General features: G+C 37.0%; 1 protein-coding gene across 5 annotated transcripts in view; it reads right to left on the bottom strand.

The window, feature by feature from the left end:
- Positions 1-1,881: 1,881 nt before the first annotated feature.
- Positions 1,882-21,355, bottom strand: part of CACNB4 (calcium voltage-gated channel auxiliary subunit beta 4) — a 244,929-nt gene continuing 225,455 nt past the window's right edge. For all 5 annotated transcript variants that reach the window (XM_037850526.1, XM_037850528.1, XM_037850529.1 and 2 more), the window contains 2 exons: positions 10,361-10,546; positions 1,882-8,131 (listed from right to left, as the gene is read on the bottom strand). In XM_037850526.1, coding sequence (XP_037706454.1) covers positions 7,871-8,131; positions 10,361-10,546 — 447 coding nt within the window. In that variant the 3' untranslated portion in view covers positions 1,882-7,870. The remainder of the gene's footprint in view (positions 8,132-10,360; positions 10,547-21,355) is intronic.

Below are 21,355 nucleotides of genomic sequence, written 5' to 3' on the forward strand. Positions count from 1 at the left end.
CAATTTCTGAGGAAAATATAATTACCTTGGAGCTGTAAGGCAAGTAATTCCCAGAGCTTACAAAAGACTAGGAATTATTTGAGTTCTCTCCAGTCAAGGTGGAGAGAACTCACTAAATATATGGGGCATTCAATAGGGACCCCAGAGAAACCAGGACTTAGAAGAGGACCTAAATTAACCTACAAATAAGCTCTGAGCTCTAGATCAGCCTTAAAAGAGCATAAAAACAAATCTTGGAAGAATCAAACTAATCCACCGGTGCCTGCCAAAACATTCTTTAAAGGAATACGAAAAGATCGAAGCATCAACAATGTAAAATTTATAATATCCTGCATCTAGTAAAAAATCAGTGGACATAAAAAGCAACAGTAAAATATGACCCATAACCAGAAGAAAAATCACTCTACAGAAACAGATCCAGGCACTGGGAGGTTAAGAGATTGCCTTAACCAGAGCTCATACCTAGTTAATGGTAGATCTAGGCTTTGAACACAAGAAGTCTGACTCCATAGCCCACACTCTTAATCACTATGCTAATCTGCATGTTGTAAGAAAGAACAAATGAGGTATTTCCCTCTACAATCCATTTTATTAGTGGAAATGTACTGATGACGAGAGGTGGGTTCAGGGTCAAGTTGATGTGATGATATCAGTGAGCTACTGTCATTCTTCCAGTTGAGAGTTTCAGGTTATTGGTTGAAACACCTTGATAGTTGGGACAACCTTATATAACTACCTTCTATTGCCTCTACAATAACTATTGAATAAGCTATTCATACAGTCAATATTTATTGTATTCCAGACATTGTTTTGTATGCTTCAGGTGACTACCTGGCTTAAAAGCATTCTATATATATATGTTAATAAAAGTACTTTAGAGAGAAAGTTACAATGAACTTTGGTTTACTTTTTTGCAGTCAGGTCTAATAATCCATGCCCTGCCTTTACAAGGTGGGTTAGATGGATTAAATGTGATAATATCTGTGAAATTACTTGGCTGTAGTAAATCACTGTATGATTCTAATGCAATGATAATAATCAACATAGCAACATTTCTTTTGAATTTCTGGGGTGCTGCAATGAGAGAAAAGTAAAATAACAATCAAGTCTCAGCATAGACAACTGCCCCTGAGCACGTGAACTATCAAACCATAAACTACATGCTATCTGTGGAAGAACATGCTATCTGGTACATGATACATTTGGAAACTTTTGATAACTGTTACATTAAAGTAATAATTAGGGGTATCTGGTGATTAATAAAGTTTGTCTAGTGTATTTTTTCTATACCGTATTAAATCCTGTTTCATACACATTTTATATTCATTATACTCTATTTCACATGTAGGTGTATGTGCATGCATGCATATTTAACTTGCACTCTTTTCTAATTTAGTACAGCTTTTTTGATCACTCATTTCACCTAGCACAGTATTCAGGAAACAGTCATTTGATTGAATCTGTGTTTCCAGAGTAAATGTTTAGAGTTTTTTTCTATAGGAGTTATAGGAGTGTACCTATTGACTTCCACTATTTCTTTAGTATACGTCTAGAATAATAGAAAGGAGAGGTAACACTGGTTTGAGTGTGTGTTTTTTTTTTCATTTATTATATAAAAGAAAAAAAATTAATGCAGTTGGTTTGTACACATTTAAATTCCATAAAACAAATCCATAGAAATCAGGATACTACATGCATGCACTCTGCGTTTTCTTTGTTAAATGTTTTTTGTCACAAAAATAACAACACAACTTTTTCCTTTAAAGCCACTAAAGCAGAGGGAGAACAAAACATGCAGCACTGTACACATTTGCATAGTATATTTTACCCAGCATGCCTTGTAGAATGCTACACATACTTATTTAAGAAAAATAGAAGGGGATAAATTATCAAAATAAATAAATAAAATCTAAAGAACGGAAAAAAATCATTTGACCAAGGCAATTATTTTTTTTTTTTTCCACTTTGTAGCTAAAGATGTAGCAATAGCCTGGGATATAAACAGCCCTCAGGACAGAGGGAAAACCTTTTTACATTACTTTGCCATATTTATTTTTAGTATGTTTTACTTTTAGTATGTTTCCTATTTTTAATTCCCTCCCACCACCCTTCAAAAAAACAGCTAATGGTTTTAAATTATGTTTCAAAATAGTATTTTGCACAAAACAAATTAAAGAATCCCTAAATACTATTTTATTGTTGGGACACCTTTATTGATTGTTCTGACTTTAGGCTGTGAAAATATAGAAAATTTCAAAAATGTGCAAAATTCAGAGATGCTCTACTTATGAGCTCACCTGCTGTTACTTTTTGTAGTTGTTACTGAAGGAGAAGAAATAAGAACAGCAAATATAGTATGGGTCATATCACAAAATAAAATTTAATAAGTTTTTTATGGAAGGGAATAAAATAAATTACATCCACAAATTGCAAGGCTATGAAATAAATTGCTGGAAGAGTATTAAGCAGAACGTTAAAAAGATGGTAGATGAAGTAAATCTGATAAAATGTAGAACTAAATCTATATACTTTTAAAAAATACAATTCCCAATTTTAACAGTGGATTTTGTTGAAAGTTTGTGCTATAACAAATGTGCTTCTTTCTCCTCAATCTATTTTTATATTATTGGCAAAATATATGTATCTTATAATTTTTTACTGTACAATATATGTTTTTTGCTACATTATTTTTCTACTGCTAATGCAGATTAGAATAACAACATAGATAGATTTATTTTGGCAATAAAATGCTTTCATTTTAATAATGTCCCAGAAAATATTAGTAAGGCATATGAAAAATAGTATGCAACAATATAGCATTAATGATCCCACATCTTTAATACATCCCTTAAGCATACAGAACTCACACTGACTTCTGTTAAAAGTATGTGAAAGTGGCATGCAACTAGGGCAAGATGGCCCCTGCGTGAGAAATTTAAGTGTTCAAAACATAACCAAGAACACTTACAAAATACTGAAAAGCTAGAGGCCAGCCACTTCTGGTTCTTAGATAGTTCCCGTTTTAACTCCTTATATTTTCAAATGAGGAAGTACATCACATTCCCCAAACCACTCCAAATTCATTGTAATGCTTTCTACCATTTTTCTGTGAACAATTTTACATACATCAAAAGAAACAAAGGAAAGTTTCAGATGTTACTAGACTCCCTGAAACACATTGCTGATTCACTCTTACACATTTTTCATGGCAGGTGGGAGTTACAGCCGTTAGGTTTATTTGATAAGTTATTTTCTAGTCTTCTGATAATGCCCCTCAATTACATGAAGTATTTGGGATTAAATCATCCACAAGTAGATATTGATAGTTGCTCTAACAGGATATATTTCATTTGAGAAAGACTGTTTAAATCAAAGAAGAAACCTTTAAAAAGTATTTTTGAATGCTGTAGCTCTAATTGCCCATATAAATCAATTTTGGTACTTTGACTAACTTGATGACTGCTTAAGTTATCCTTATTATCTAACAACTATTGCATTGACTGGTTTGATCATAATTATCACTCAGGACTGTTCTCTGCCCTACAGACATAGTTTTAATAAGTAATAACAGTTTTAGTATTAGTATTTTATAGGTATGAGGAACTATTGAAACAAATTTTATTACATAACTTCCTAAAAGTTTTCATTAACAAAATCATTCAAGGGTGAGTTTTATAAAACTTAAAATAACATGCAACATTGTCATGAAAGACAAAGGCAGAAATATAAAAAGAATAAGGGGTATATTTGCATTTACTTGAACATTTATATGACGTCTCTTCCAATTACATGGGAGACCAAGATGAACACATCTCCTTACCCATGGCTAAGTCATGTTCTGGGTGTCTATAAAGAAGTCAAGGATCAAAAGTCGAATTTGCAAACCAGCTGCACTTAAACATCAAGTCTCTAGATCTACTCTCTTTTAGACTTAAAGCTAGATAGTTTAACAAGTGGCACACAAAAGGCAATTCTCTTGCAGTTTGTTTTGTTCCCAATGATGACTTATTTATTAAATTAACCTTGTCTCATGATAAACTGTGAACCAATTCAAAGAAAACTTCACTAACAAGGAAGAAGAGCATTTTGGAAATGTTTTAAATCTAAAGGGAAGGTACATTTTCACACTATGCATTTAGCTTTGCAGCAAGGTCAGTAGTAATAGAAATAAATTTTACTTATTGGCAAATGTTTTTCCTTTTAAAGATAGATTCTTTTCTCTAGAGAAGAGGTAGTACAAATATCCATATATAGGGCAATTTCTATAGTGGCAATACATCGTTTTATTTTTCAGCAAATACCAAAATAAAATTGTGTAACTAGTATGCAGGATAAGGTTGCCTAGAAACATTCTTAACTGACACCCTGGGTCTCAGCAATATTTTACGATATGTTCATTTAAAGAGTTTACATTTGCAAATCATCTCTTGGCATAATTTCTCCTCTCCCCCTTCCTTTCACTGTCCCCACCTCCTATTATGAATTTTCAGCACCCTGCCCCCAAAAGACAAGTTCAAGTATGCAGGTATGAAAAGAGCTTAACATTCCAAAAATACATTTTTGCAAATGACAATAATAATTAAAGTAAATTACAAATTGTTTAAAGGAAACATAATTTTCTCAGAATTTGTCTTATATTTTAAAAATTCATATCATTAAAGACTAAACTGCAATAACTTATACTGCCATATAATAAAGACTCTCTTACTAGGAAAGACCATGGTCTAAATTGTTAACAATTTCAATTTTCTTTCTAAAAGAACTGTAGAAAGTTAAGAGAGAATCATTGGTCATTTACAAACATTTCTAAGTGTTACTTTATATATTGGAATGAAGAAAGTAACATTTTCTATTATAATATTGAAGTCACATTACATCCGTAAAAACTAACATCAGGTTCGACAAGTTATATTCCTTGTCTTCCAGGACTACATTTCCATATAGTCACATGAATCCACATTGTTACAAGTCAGCAGACTAAAATTACAGAATTCCCATATGTGATTTATGCTATGAGTTAGAACAGCCTCACAGCATTAAAATGCTTATTTCCCCTGCTTATTATCATTTGCCTTTTTAAAAATGAAATCAATTGAAAATGAAGTATTTGTGGAATACATACTTTCCAAAAGTGCTTGGATGTGTTTGACAAAAGTAAAACTCTCATTTGGTATATACCTGTATTTTAGTATCACTTACACAATAAACTCTTTAAGGCTTACAAAAAAAGGAAGATGCAAATTCTTGTTCATTTGGAGAAGATAAACTTATTAGAAAAGGAAGGTAAAAGAATATCCCAAATTAAAGTAAAATTTAAAATATATCCATCCTGAAAATATACATTATACCCTTTCCAAGACTGTTAGCTTTTGAATAAGAATGCAAAGCAAAACTGGTATGGTAAATGATAGAATGGCTTTATGCACAGATATTGAATGGGCCTTTCTCTTTATCAGCATGACATGAAAGACTTAGAAACAAGGCCTCTAAAAACAAGTGACTTTTAAAAGTTGAAAGAAGATGGTAATATTGTTGACTAGGAAATATATGTAAATGCCATTGCAGCTACCTGCCATAAAATGTAAATATCGTAAAGTAGTTAAATGACCAGATTGCTAATGCTACTACAGAAAAAACTGAACAGCTGTCTAGTCTAAATTTATACACCTTGGTGCACTCTTTGCAATTAAATACTTGAATGCGCACAAACAAGAAACCAGTAAAGCATATAGAAAAAATGTTTTGGCTAATGTTTTCTTTCTCATGCAAATATGTGCTATACATGTAATAAATATAGTTTTGTTTGCTGGAAAATGCTCTCCTGTGCTCTAACAAAGTATTCAATAATGGCAGGTTATATGTTTATTAAAATGCCTAATGGATACGTCTCTTGTAAATGTCCTAACTGAAATTTCTGTAAGCTTTTCTAGATGACAAAAGAACCTCATAAACTAGTATCACATATTAACTTCAAAAATTTACTGAGCTCATATTTCTTAATTGTATGAAATATTTGAGATGATTTAATAATTCCAGGCATCCTCATTATCAGCTTAAACAGGTTCATGATGGGGTACACACAGTGAACATGAAAAAGAGACAATGTTTTGGGAGCATTAATGTGTTTCAAGATACGCGTAACTGATCAGGAATATAGAAGTTATGTTTGTGGTCAGGCAACTTACTTAATGGTGCATGCTTTGAAAGCCTAAACATTGAAAGGCCTAGGGAAAAATGAAATAATATAAAATTAATTATTCTTGTTTTCAAAAAATAGGCTGCATGACATGAACCAGTAGAAAAGGATTTTCCGGCCCCATCCTATTGGGGTTTTTGAAAATACATGCATTGTTGGACTTTTAGAAACAAGAGTCTTTTCTTAAAGACATTTGTGTATTGTATAAAAGGGTCAATTTCAATAATTTCTTGGATCATAGTGAACTAAGGCTTCCTTGATAACTAAGAAAGTCTCTAATTTAATAATCATAGCCATCAGAAAAACTGTGAAGACCTAATAGGTGAAGGAGAGTGCTCATTAGAAATAAGGCAGCTCAATCTCCAAATCCTTTATAACTCTGCATTAAAATTGCTGTAATTTTAGTCAACAAGTATATTCTGAATCTATGAGTTTATTTTTTATTGTAATCTTTTAAATCCTGCAAATTTCTTATAACTTTGTTCAAGTAGTTACTTGGCATAAACAACACATCTTTCAATATCAAAATTGTCTCTGTAAAACAAAAATCTTAGTGTGATTATAAAGAATTTGGTGAAAGGCTATGGTGTTCAGGTATTCAAAGACAGAAATGGAGTGAAGTAAGGAGAAGTTACTCAATTGCGCTGGTGGCAAACACTGAACCCATGTTCATGGTAAGTGGGACAGGTGAATTCTCATCTGGAGATGTTTCGCTTGCACGCAGGAGGATCTGTGCCACATCCTTACTATCTGATTTCAGATTCCTGGATGTATATAGTTGTGCTCAGATTGATTAAAGGGGAAACAGCACCCCATTTTCCATTTCATAAAACCAGCTATGCTTGGGCTTTTCTTTACCATTCTCTCTCACTGCTGAAGAAATTTTGTATTTCATTGCCAACTTCAAACAAATTAACAATAGTGACTAAACAAAAAGCAAATACAACAACTGTGCCAGGAAAGAAAAGAAAAAAATACAAAAATCTGAGAGTTATATAATTGCTGCAATAATTTGAGTTTTTTGTTTTTGATTTTTTGGTTTTTTTTTGGCCCTATCAATACATTTGGTAAGTTTGCAAAAGCCATTCTGGCAACATTAACATATATTAAAATGTTTATACATTCCAACTTTAAGTGTGAATTTATCTTCCAGCAAATTAAATACCAAAGCTCTTTTTCGCTTCTATTGGTATTTTGGTTTTCTTTTTAAGTAGTTTTTCTCCCCAATTTTTCAATTGATTGCAACATGCTCAAGTAAACTTTCTAGTCGATTCACCCAAATTCCAACAGGAATTGGTTTATAAATTGGTTCCAACTGGAACTGGTCATTTGGAATTTCCAGCATGGGAAATTATTTTATATGTGCCTCAATAAGAACCCTAAATTACAAATTGATGTGTCTAAGTCTAATGAAGAAAACAAAAGGTACTGTTTTCATGTAAATGTTGCACTGAAAAATATCTGTATGATTGGACATCTAATATCAATCTAGACATAAGGGCATAATGTACATTTTTTTTTTTTTTTGCCCCTTACTTAGCATCAAATGACAGCAGCCCATAAGCACAGTAAATACTGTGCTGTACCTGCCAAGTTAAGATGATGGGTTTATCCTAGCAGTGCTATGGCAAATTGTCACCAGATGAATATTTTGCTGTCCTTGTTTCTGCAGACTCAAAGCCTGTGTCGGGAGTCATGGCTATATCCCCCCGGTGAGCCTCGGTTCCTATGAGGTTTGTAAGTGTCCTGGTATGAGTCAGGGTAATCTTCTTCCACAAGAGGGTAATGATCTCGGCTGTGCTGGGAACTGGAAGACAAGCGGTTCCTACTCTTCCGAGCCCTTTCATTGTGATAATTTTCATCAGAGGTCATTAGACTTCGTCTTTCAATTGGAGAGTTCTCTGTGGAGTGGTTGCTGTGCCTCACACGCTGACTCTAAAAATATCAGAGAGTTCACTGATTACATAACACCAGCTTCATTCATCTTGAACATGTAAATGTACGTGCTATAGTAGGCTCTGTACAATAAGACATGAAATACCTGACTTCATGAAGCATTTTAGTGCATGCATAGTCTGCTCAAAATATCTGTTCTTATGTATTTGGGTCACAACATGCAATGGTACCTGAGCAGTGCTAGTTTATGAATTTAATTACATAGCATAGTGCTGCATGACTATGCTTGCTATTAAAAATACAGAATGGAAAGTTAACCATTAAATGGAATTTAATATATTTAGGAAGGCCTGATAATTCCATTATTGCAACATGAAGATTATTTTAGTACAGAGAAATAAAGTTCAGAATATCACCTATTATTTTATTCTTCTGTTGAGCATTTAAAGTCTTTTTGCTTCCAGAGTCACACACTTCATATTGATCTAGCCAAACGTTCCTTATACCTTTATTTTAAAATATTTTAATGAAATTATGATTTGTGCTGTCCTTAAAGGAATGTATTTATTTCTGTAACCTACATAAATATATACTCCAGGCAATATTCTTTCCAAAGGAATATATAGTAAATAGGGGGCCAGGTAGTTAATACATCGATACATTTTTTGTCCTCAACCAAAATACCCTGCAAAAATAATCTTCAGATATAAACAAAATTCCTCTAATACTAACAATGGAACTTAGTGTCTTCAGCTTTTTATTTTATAGCTTAGAGATTGTTACTCAAAAAATTTCTTCACTTTTTGGGAAAACATGGGCCAGAGCTGTGTTGATCTGCTTAGACAGGCCACCTCAATTAATGAACAGGATTCTGATGAAAACAAGGCCCAAGATACAGGATGTTCAGCTCCCCCCAGAAGAACACTCATCTGATGGCTACAGACTGTGCCCTTACCCCAGCCACGTAGTCTAACAAGCAAGTGCTGATGGGAAAATAGGCCTCAGGATAAAGGGCACTGCATTAACCCATTAATATAAGTGGAAAAACCACTCCAGATGAATGTCTTAGAGATGATGAGTCAGGAGCGTTGTATTCATAAATGATATGCAACATTTCCCTTCTACCATATTGCTTCACGTTGTATCTATTTCTCATCTTTCAGAGCCAACTCATACTAGTCCATGAATTGCCAAGCTCTTATCAGCCTATAGGAAATGAAACAATGCGAGAAATAGGCCTGGTGCATACATATAGTCTGTATATCATAATTGTACATTTTCTACATTCACTTCCAGTCTCAAAAGCTGTTCACTTCTATGGCAGTTTTTCTGCTTTACAAAGACACAATTTTGTAGCAGAGTGACACAGTTATAAAAGCATTTCGGAGGGTGCCATTTATCTCAGAGCTTAACTCTACGTGATGTACAATTAAGACTATCATTATAACCCATTAAAATTAAAACTAGTCATGATGCAAGAGGGCTCAATTGACTACATGTTCCTCAGTCAGCTGGGGGTTTGGCCACATTCCAGCAGCTGCTTGATAAATGCTAAATAATAGTTAATGTAGAAAGGCAAGATTCATTTTATACCACACTGCCTCTGGCTCCTGACATCTAATTCTGCACACAGCACTGGAACAGCGGAGGAGGGAGCCCTGCTCCTGTGGTGGTGCCCAGCTTCTCTAAAGGACACTCGCCAGAGCTGCCAACCATGGTGGACCCCTACAAGTGTGCAGGCTGCTCCTGCATACCCCCAAGAAAAAACTCAGGCACACGGAGGGCACTGTCACCATCCAGAGCAGAGCAGCTCTACTCATGTTTGCATTCTATATTGTGCAAAGTAGAACACAGGCCCAGGAGCCTGCAAGACAGGATTTAACTAAGGGAAGTCGACAGGCCTGTCCGCCCTCAAATGCCTTACTTAGCTAGCCACGGTGCCTGACATTTTCACCAACATAAAACTCTTAACAAGTGATATGTAGAATTAAGTGACAGTTTCACTGAGTTAAGGTACTAAGGCAGGGTTGAGACATAACTTATCTAAGTAAAACCCACTATAATTTAACAGAGAGCAAGGTTCTAAGGAAAGGGTCACTCTCTGTTTAGGGCAGATCATGATTCGATGATATTTTAGGTGTTTTATATAATGCCCATTTAATAGTTCCCTCTCCAGATTAACGTCATGCCAGTCTCCATCCTAATGAAGTTCTCTGCAGGATTTTAACTGTAAGCTTCGTGAAAAGGCGAGTGACACAATGACAATACCTGTAATCCAGAAATTGCTGTAGGATATGGTGAGAGTGCTGTTGAGCCCAAATTCCTTCCCAGCAGAGGCGTCATGGGCGTGCTACTGGCTGTATGGGTAGCTCGCCAGTACGCCTCAAGGTACTCCCCGAGGTGTTCACATGCGTCCTCAAGCTGATTTTCATCCAGTATAACATCAAACATTTCCTGTGGGTGGTAGGAAAGTCCATTTTATTTTCACTTTAAGTTTTAGGTAATGAAACTAAAATTCCACTTAATGCAGATAATAGATAGCATTTGCAATATCTTGTAGCTCAAATTCTAGGGGCTATATTGGCAGTTTCCAAAGCTAAAGTCAAGTGAAGAGTTGCATAATTTCCATGTGCAAATCTGAACATTTACGTGAAAATGGAAGTGTTCAATAAATATTTGGGTCTTTCATTATTTTGTAAGAAAAACATGAGATAAGTGTAACAGCATTCTAAGTAAAACATGGTGAACATATATGTATATTCATAACTTTATCCATATATTCCTATAGAGCTGATTTATATTTCAGAATATGAGAGATGCAAGTGAATGGTACTGAAGGAGGAGGTCTAAAAATGTTTTGGGCAACAACCATATCATTAGAATACACATTTCCCCTCCCAAGGTAACTATGTTGAAGGGAATAACATTTAATTAGATAATTTTCAGAACACTTGTGAAAACGATGTTATATGTCTCAGGATAAAACAATATGGAGCGAAGGTTTAGGATTAATACTAGAAAAACACATTATGGTGAGTTCTGCCTCCCTAAGATCATTGTGTGAAAGAGTTAGAAAAGAACAATGGGCGGGGGAGGTGTTTAATGGGGCATGGAGAAGTATGTGGCATCCATGTTTCTATCAGAGATGACTTTGTTCAGCATTTGGTCTGTCAGCAGGAAGTTGTCTTCTCACCCCAAAGGAGCTCAGTGGCCCCTGCTTCACTGCAGGGTGTCTGGGACCACAGACAGGACATCCCTGGGGCTTAGACTCCTTGGAGGGACAGTCAGGAAGCCAGGGCACCACACGAAGAGAAAAGCCTTTCCACAGGCAGGTGTCAGCACACCCAGACTTTAAACAGCTGGACTTGCACTTTCTCTCTCCCACCACCTACATCCCCATCCGCCTGCTTTGACAAGCTTATTTCACCAAGGTAAGAACCTTCCAGAAATGAATCAAATACAGGGTCCCACAATCAGTGCTGAAGTTGCTGGTTGGATTTTAGTTAAATGGCAACTGGTTGACTGAGTTGGTGGTGGCTCAGCTGCCTCATGCTGTTGAGGACTTGACAAGGCCTCCTTGGAGAAGTCACCATGAAAACCATCCCTCCCCCAACATTTACTGTACAAATATTTTCATCATATCAATCTTTACTGAAAATTTTGACTCTAATTTGGAAAATTGTTTGAAGGCCCTTGGAGCAGTGAGAAATGCTTATAAACCAGGAAAGAGTAAGGTGACTTCAGTCTAAACCTGTCTCACATTTGAGAAGACTCAGCCAGTTCAACTCATAGAAAACTACCCCACCCAACCCACACAAAAGACTATTTATTAGTAAATTTTAGATGTTTTTTCTGCATACTTATTCATTCCTAAAATATTTATCAGCACCTATTTTGTGCCAGGCATGTAGGTATAAAGTGGCAAAGGAAACAGGACTCATTCCTATTCTCTAGAACTGTATGGTCTGATGGGAGGGACAGGTATGAAAATTCGTAATAGTCTGTGTCACACTGGGACTCTAATTCAGAGCAATAAAGAGACTGAGCCAGTTAATGTTTGGAGCTGCAGCTTAAAGTTCAGGATTTTGAAGGAAGCTGGGAGAGACATGTGAAAGCTGAACTTAAGAGCAAGAAGAAATTACGAGCAACTGAATGAATTCTATGGGTATAGAGAAGAGAATAAAACAGATAAAGAGAAGCAGAGACACAATGGAAGAAAGAGACCAAGTAGCCTGTGAGAAACAGGGAAAATAACTAGTTCCTAGAGTTTCAGGTAATATATATTTTACAATAAATCCCCCTCCTTTCCCACTAAAGTTACTCAAGGAGGTTTCTGTTTCTTGCAATCAAAATCTCCCTGCCCCACTTCTCCCAAATAATGTAAACTTTCAAAAGTAACAAAAGTATTGATGGATGAATGGAAGGGCAAAATGTGGTGTATACATTCAATGGAATATTGAACGGCTGCAAGAAAGAATGAAGTCATGAGGCATGCAACTAGGTGAATGAACCTTGAGGACATGATGTTGAGTGAATTAAGCCAGAAATGAAAGAACAAATATTATAAGTCCTCATGAATATAAGCTAACTATAATGAGCAAATGCTGAGAATTGAATTCAAGAGCACAGGTACCAGGAGGCAGAATGTGGACAGAGACTGGGCAATCGATGATGCAAGAGTATGGCATGTTCAACGGGGTTTGTTGTAAAGGGTTGTAGATTGCTCCTTTCCCACTAAAGTTACTCAAGGAGGTTTCTGTTTCTTGCAATCAAAATCTCCCTGCCCCACTTCTCCCAAATAATGTAAACTTTCAAAAGTAACAAAAGTATTGATGGATGAATGGAAGGGCAAAATGTGGTGTATACATTCAATGGAATATTGAACGGCTGCAAGAAAGAATGAAGTCATGAGGCATGCAACTAGGTGAATGAACCTTGAGGACATGATGTTGAGTGAATTAAGCCAGAAATGAAAGAACAAATATTATAAGTCCTCATGAATATAAGCTAACTATAATGAGCAAATGCTGAGAATTGAATTCAAGAGCACAGGTACCAGGAGGCAGAATGTGGACAGAGACTGGGCAATCGATGATGCAAGAGTATGGCATGTTCAACGGGGTTTGTTGTAAAGGGTTGTAGATTGTAAGCTCTTACAGCAGTCACATCTATTCCTGTTTTGACTGTTAATTAAGAGAAGTTTATCTGGTACAAAATTTATATTCTCTGTTGCATGTTCTCTAATATAAGCCATACAGTCAGTTTATTTAAACAACATGGTTGCATGGAACCTAGAATGGGGAATGAGATCTTTTTATTCTGCACAGGTTAATATGATACCCTGATGCACTCCAGAGTACTTTGGGTAGAAATTTAAAAAGTATTTGCAAAGTCCCCTTTAAACTTCCCTACCTGGGAAATTCCTAATACTCCCACAAGCATTAAGGAATCCCAATTTAATAAGTCAAGCCCTTGATCTTGGGGCTTGCCCTTATGAAACTTACTCTTCCAAACGTGAAGCTAAGCTTACTTATAATTATATCTAAGAGTAACCTCCAGAGAACCTCTTTTGTTGCTCAGATGTGGCCTCTTTCTCTCAGCCAACTCTGCAAATAAACTCGCTACTCTCCCCTCTACATGGGACATAACTCCCAAGGGTGTAAGTCTCCCTGGCAATGAGGGACAGGACTCCCAGGGATGAGCCTGCTTCTGGCACTGTGGGATTGAGAAAGCCATCTTGACCAAAAGGGGGGCAAAGAAATGAAACAAAATAAAGTTTCAGTGACTGAGAGATCTTAAATAGAATCGAGAGGTCAATCTGGAGGTTATTCTTACTCATTATACAGATATTCCTTTTTAGTTTCTAGTGTATTAGAATAGCTAGAAGGAAATACCTGAATCTGTTGAACGGTAATCCAGTAGACTTGAATCTGGATGATAATTGCCTAACTATACAGCTTTTATTGTGTGACCACGTGATAGTGAAAACCTGGTAACTGATATTCCCTTTAACCAGTGTATGGGCAGATGAGTAATAAAATGACAAAAAATATATAAATAATAGGAGGGATAAGGGGTATGAGATGGTTTGGACGTTCTTTTTTTTTCTGTATAAATATATATATATATATTTTTTCTTTATTTTGGAGTAACGAAAAGGCTCAAACATGATTGTGGCGATGAATGCACAACCATATGATGACACTGAGACACTGATTGTATACTTTTGATGGATTATATGGTGTGTGAGTATATCTCAATAAAATTGCATTTAAAAAAAGTAACAAATATAGAACCTGAGAATTGTCCATAGTTCTCTGATATAAAACTGGCACTGCGGTGCTGACTTGAGTGGGCCAAGACCAGCCCCACCCCCAAAGAGCGTCCACACTCAGGCAGCACAGGAAGAAGAAAGAGGAAATGGGCAGGATGGGAACAAAGGGCCTCTCTCTCAGCTGGCTCAGGCTAACGTCGATCACAAATCCCAGGCCTCATGTGATTTGGAGTCTTCTGTTAATATAATTTTGCTTATGTTAACTTAATAATGCAATTATATAGTTCTCATTCTGTAATGTTGGTTCGGTTGGTCTCAACAAGTCACATTCTTATTTTCATAAAGTTCCAAGTTAAAGAACCCTCCAGGAAATCTGGACTAGGCGCGTCCTGGATATCAGAGCCTGGACTGCAAAGCCCAGAGAGGACAAAACAAGTAAGCAGCACCCACTGCAGAATGTGATTTTAATGAGGTTTATGTCTACTTGGCTTTCCATATCTTATATTATCATTGCTATGGTCACTGTGCTGGTTTGAAGATGTTATGTACCCCCAGAAAATGCCATGTTCTTTTAATCCATTCCTGTGGGTGTAGACCTATTGTGGGGGGGGACCTTTTGATTATGTTGTTTCAATTTGAGATGTGACCCACCCCATTCAAGGTGGATCTTAATCCTTTTACTGAAGTCCTTTGTGAGAGGATAAAAGACAGAGACCTCAGAGAGAAACACCCAGAGAGAGCTGAGAGAGAAAAGCCCAGGAAAAGTTAAGGAAGGACCCACAGGACACAGAGAAACACCCAGAGAAGTTTGGAGAGAGCTTAGAGAAAAGCCCCCAGAGGAGCAGAGAGAGGAGGCCACTGGAGCCAGAAGCTGAAAGCAACGAGACCCAGGAGCAAAGGACCAGCAGACACCGGCTACGTGCCTTGCTAGCTGACAGAGGAACCCCAGATGCCAGCAGCCTGTCTTCAGAGAAGGTATCGCCCTGTGATGCCTTAATTGGGACATTTTCATGGCCTCAGAACTGCAAATCTGTAAACTAATAAATCCTCATTGTAAAAACCAACTCATTTCTGGTATATTGCATTCCGGCAGCTTTAGCAAACCCAAATCATCACAAACATACATTTAATAAGTCATTTTAATAAAGTGCTTCTCTTTGTCAATGGATAGAATTTGTATAGAGCAGCACCTAGCTGTTTGCTCAAACCTCAAACATTTCCAGGAAACTATGCTTTCACACTGCTAAAAGACAGCTAGCTATATAACTGAAGATGAATTGAAACTACTTCTAAGCTTTCAAAACACAGAAGAAAGCAAATTTCAACTTCTGAATGAATGCTGACATGTGCGGCTCATATTCATCTAGGAAGACTTTCACAGCCTCTCTGTGACAATTTTTCCTTTCAACTATTTAGGAAATAACACAGCTGAGTACATCACAGTGCTAGAAAGTCAGTAGATGGAAAAAAAATTACTTATACAAGAAATTCAAAGAGATGCAATCCAATGAATTATGCAAACCAGCAATGCCAAATTTTCAAAAATCGACGCGTTCAAGTCAAGTCAGTTCCTTTCTGTGCATATGTGAGGGCCCCAGGATGGGAAATAGTTGCACAGAGGTACCTTGTCAGCAGAAGAAGGTATAGATAATGGGACTGTCAGTGGGAAGAGGCAGGGGGAACAGTTACCCACTCAACGATGCCCTTGGTTACAGTGAAAGATAAGGAAGTATAGGTAACTCTGAGCACAGCCACAGTGAACGCCTCTGACATTCTATGGTGGGAATTTTCTTCAGCTGAGAGGGCCAGAGCTAGCGTGGCTGCCAAAATAAGTAAGTAGTGAACAGAGGAGTCAAATAAAAAAATCAGGGTAAGTTCTTTCAGGAAAATTAAAAACAAAAGCATCATAAATAACAAGAGTGAGAACCATGTGTCTAGTTTATTCGTGGTCCACGGAACTAAAATGACAGGGATGAAAAGGAAGGGAAAGACTCAAGCTGTATAAAATGTAAATGAAGAAGACTGGCTTTAATGTCTTTTTAAAAAGTATAATTATTTAAATATGTGTGTGGTTCTCCATTCACAGAGTAGGATGTCACAAACTCTCCTAGGTAAGTCACTTGAAATAGGGTGACCAACCATCTGGGTTAGCCCAGAACTCATTATTTCTGGGGATGTGGGATTTTCAGTGCTAAAAGTAGGAAAGTCCTGGGCAAATGGGGATTGTTGGTCACCCTAGTTTATGGAGAGGGCAGAGTGTGTTCTCAGTTTCGACATCAAGGATTGGAGCAAGTTCCATTCATTTCCCATAATTTCTCCTGGGAGGGAACATAGCAGGAGGGAGTTGGCAAGTTTCCCTTCACAGCTATGAAATACATACTTTCTAGCATAGAGGGGAGAATATCTCATTAAATCTAATGAGATACATTTTCTAACATTTTTATCTAGGAAGTTGCTATTTGATACTTTTAATAAAAAGTTTATAAAATTTAGAGATTAATTTTGCAGTTTAATTTTAATTTTTTAAAGTTGGTGCATTACTGAATATTAGCTACCCAGGGGCTAGCAAATATATAATCTCCCATGGTATACATATACATTGCTTTACATTTATTTGTTGTGCACAGATAAATCCTCATGCAGGGAATCTTTCTAGTTCCTGTTTCTAGGGGGAAAAAAAGAAATAACATAGGTAAACATACAGTCACTTTGCTATTGGAATACAGAGACTCAGAAATTATCACCATTAAAAAAAAATAAGACCAACAAACACTGTTCAGTAGAACTCCTGAATGGCACAGTATGTGATGCTACTTACAAAATAACCAACATGTTTCTTTCATATCAAAACTGCACTTTATATATTATTGAAGCTTTTGAAGTCCTAGTACTTAACTCACTGGTCAACTAGTGAAAGGAAACTCGATTCTATGTTAAAGGATTTTTGAAAGATCTAGTTGTTCTTATGGGATAAAGGAAAGCTTACCGACATTGTGGGACTCTAGCAGTTAATCCCCAGTACAGATTCTACTTTAATGAACTAAACAGGAAAAACAATTAGAATTCTTGCCGTATTTGGTGGGGGTAACATGAAGACAAAGAATATGACTTTGATTCCTTCTAGTTTCTCTCTCTTAATGATCTGCGACAATCATTCATTATGAACCCAAATACGTTTTCTTCCCTATAGCCCTCCATCCTGTCCATTCTTACTCTTCAAAGATTATAACAACATTCACTGAGAGAAACAAATCCAAGTGACCTCATTACATGAAGCAAACATCTGAAATCGGTTACTCCCTTCTTCCAAAGCAGTGTTATCAATTGAAACTATGGACACCCAGGGGTTCTGTAATAACAAATGGGCCAGTGGGGAAAGCACTTCAAATAGAGGGGTGAATCCACATGATTCTAAATAATTTAAATAAAATAGCTGGAAGAGGACAGTAGAAAATGACCAGTGGGATGGCAATTTGATCAAGACTACTGGGCACTATCATTAACTTCAGAGTTCTTGGGTTTAATAGGATAAATCTGAGTCCATTCAGCAACAGAAAATACAGAGAACTACTATGGTTACTGTAATGTTAGAGGTTTGCAAGACCGCAAGGAGGAGATGAGTGATCAATGTCATTTTACAAGCAAAAAAACTCTGTACAGTTCAAAGAGCCACAGCGTCAGCTTTTGGTAACACTAGCCAGCTTGTTACTAAGTAGGATTAAAGGATCACATTTCAGTTATATATTCAATTGTCTGTCTATCTGCTTTTCTCACATGCATTATGTAGCTCTCATTACCATAGTACCAGAGTCAATTTGAACTTGGCCGCCTTTAAATGTACTCGTTTCGACTTCTCTGAAAAGGAAAAGGGTACCAATCTCTGGTAGAAGCAAAATCAGATCTGAATATATAGTGTACAGAGGTATATTCCAAGAACAAATTCAGGCTGGTCGTATTAAAAAAAAAAAAAGTGTGAGCTTGAGCCTGGGGTCCTATTCCCATAGGCCCCTTTTTTGTCTGCATCCCACATTTTCCTCTGTGAATCAAGACTGGGCAGTGAGAGGAAAGCCCTCCCTCTTCCAGAGTGGAGCTATCCAGTAGCCCATCTTCCCAGTGGCTCAACCTTTTGTCATATTAAAAATGGCCATGAATTCTTTGACACTCCTTGTAACGAGAAGGAGGGCTGACGTCCCCTCTCCTTAAATCTGGGCAGCCTCCGTGACTCTTTTGACGAAGAGAATGCAGGGCAGTGATGCTCTGCCAGCATCCGCACCCAGGCTTTAAGAGACTGGAACACTTGCTCTTGATGCTGCCGAAGCTGCCATAAGAAACCTGCATCCCCTGGTGGAGAGACCCCATGGACAGGCCCCAAGATCACCAGAGGGAGAGGGAGGGTGTCCCGTGCTAAGGCAACGCAGGTTCTCAGAGCCTCTGGACCAGGCCAGCTCCCAGCTGAAAACCACTGTGTGGGAGTTGCTTGGAGTCACTAAGTTTTGGGGTAGTTTACTGCACAGTAATACATAACTCATACACTGTCTATAACAGGAGCTGGCAGCTTTGGCCCACTGGCTAGGCTAGCTTGGTCTTCCCTCCTGCTTCTGTAAGCAAATTTGGATTGGAACACAGCCTCTCCCATTTGTTTACATATTGCCTATGGCTACTTTCCTGCTACAAAGGCAGAGTTAAGTGGTTGTGAAGGAGACCCCGTGACCCACAAGGCCTAAAATGTTTACTATCTAGCCCTTTACCAAAAGTTTGCCAACCCCTGTCCTAGAAAAAACCCTAACTGAAACCCATGATTCCCTCTCTAGGAGAATATATAGGAACCAGCCTGTTGCCATTCTCTATCTAAAGTCTTGCTAGACTAGGAGACAAGGATCTCCTGCTGACTTTGGCTAAGGCAGATGACCTTGGATAGCCAGTGCCTTGCTCTTGGTCTCAATTTCCTCCTTTGTAAAGTGAGGAGATTGGACTGGGTCATTTTTTCCCTAGGAGTGTTCCATTAAACACTGCCCCACGGGATGCTCTGTGGAAAAACAATTCTGTAGTTAAAATTTCAGGAAGCACCACACACCATTTTTCCTACTAGAGACATACAATGAATATTAGCATATTACGTGATCTGCAGTATAGAACCCACCTGCCTTCATTTACAGAAGAATTTTCTCAAACATTTTTGGTGTCAGAACTCTTTTCCCATAAGATCTGACGACAGTGCCTAGAACCCTTGCTGTAAAGAACATCCAGGAAATGCTACACCATGTATTCTTTAAGGTCCCTTTTTGCTCCAGTCATCCCTGAATCTAGGATACATCTGTCTGCCAACAGAGAGTTAACTTTTTTTTCAATGCTGTATTTGACTTCCCTTTCCAAATACTGCTGCCTTTAATTTCTTAGCAGTTGAGACTCAGCCAGTGTAATCTGCTGACTTTTCAGACTGGAGATGCAGGGGCCAATTAAATTGCAAATTTTCCTAAAGGAACTAAAATACAGTGATCACAAATCTTTGGATGACAATTATAATTATGGCCTTGGAGTAAAGCAGGGACAAATGCAGAGGAACATTTTTTTGATTCCTCCTAGTTTTCATAATCCAAAGATTTCTTCACCTGAGCCAAAATAGTGTGTATAATTCCTTCTTGTCATTACAAATGCTATTCACACAATATCAAATGAATGGGTTTAATGATGTAAACAGAGTTTAGAAAATATTAAATACAAGGTGGTTTTTCTTTTCCAGGCTGCTTGTTTAAAATTCCAGGTTATCTGACCAATTATATAAAAAAATGAAGGATAGGGCAAGGCTGTCTTCCCAGTGCATGGTGGCTGTTTGAGTTTCTTGACAGGGTTTCAAGTCTTCAGTTAGCTCACAAATCCTCAGTTAGTATCATTTGCATTTAAGTATGCACAAATCTTTTCTTGGTTCTACCTATTTTAGATATAACAGGTTGTCCTTTATGCACAAATACTCAATTATCAACCCTCTTGCCAGCTAAAATACTTCAATGTAATAGCACACAAGTGTTTTTCTAATAATTATTAGGAATAAGTAACTGTTAATAAATTCATTTTCATATAGAGATCAAATGAAAGAGAAGACAAGTTTAATTCACCTAAAATGCATTTATAGATCTTCATTCTCAGGGAACTACTTATTGAGACCTCTCATAATACTACTACCCAAAACTTACGTGTGCATTAATCTAGAACAGTGTTCTCAACTGGAAGAGATTTTGTCCTAGGGGACATTCGGCAGCGTCTGGAAATAGTTTTGGTTGTCACAACTTGGGGAATTGTTATTGACTAGGGATGGTGCTAAACATTCTGCAAGGTACCGGATAGCCCCAACAACAAAGAACTATCCAGCTCAAAATGTCAAATTATTAACTGACTTAGCCATGTGTAGCATTCTTAGACTACAAGCTCCTTGCAGGCAGGACCATCCCTTTGTATCCCTAGCACCTGGCAAGGTACTGGGCCTAATGGATGCTTAAATAATGTTTGTTGAATGTACTTTAGATCTTGCCAGGAGGGTTGATTGTAGGGAGCCACACTGAATTGAAATGAACAAATATTTGGGTTTTGTCTAGTTTAACCATACAGAGACATGGATACCACATCCTCAGACATGCCTATGTTTTGCTCTGTGGAAGTCTGTGATCTTAATGAGGTCCTTTTTTTTTGTTAATGATGTTTTGAAACAATGAAGATGTCACCTGACTTGATATATCTTCTGCTTATGTTTTTTCCTTGTTTATTTTTATTGTAGTGTAGTAACATAAATAATATAAAATTTGCCATTTTAACTATTTTTAAGTGTAAAATTCACTAGCATTAATTATATTCACAATGTTGTGCAACCATCACACTGTTTTCAAAACTCTTTCATCACCCCAGACAGAAGCTTTGTACCCATTAAGCAATAACTTCCCATTTTCCCCTCCCCCAGCCCTTGGTAATCTCTAATCTACTTTCTGTCTCTATGAATT

The sequence above is a fragment of the Choloepus didactylus genome, chromosome 9 (assembly GCF_015220235.1).
Source record: "Choloepus didactylus isolate mChoDid1 chromosome 9, mChoDid1.pri, whole genome shotgun sequence".
In the NCBI taxonomy this organism is placed as follows: Eukaryota; Metazoa; Chordata; class Mammalia; order Pilosa; family Megalonychidae; genus Choloepus; species Choloepus didactylus.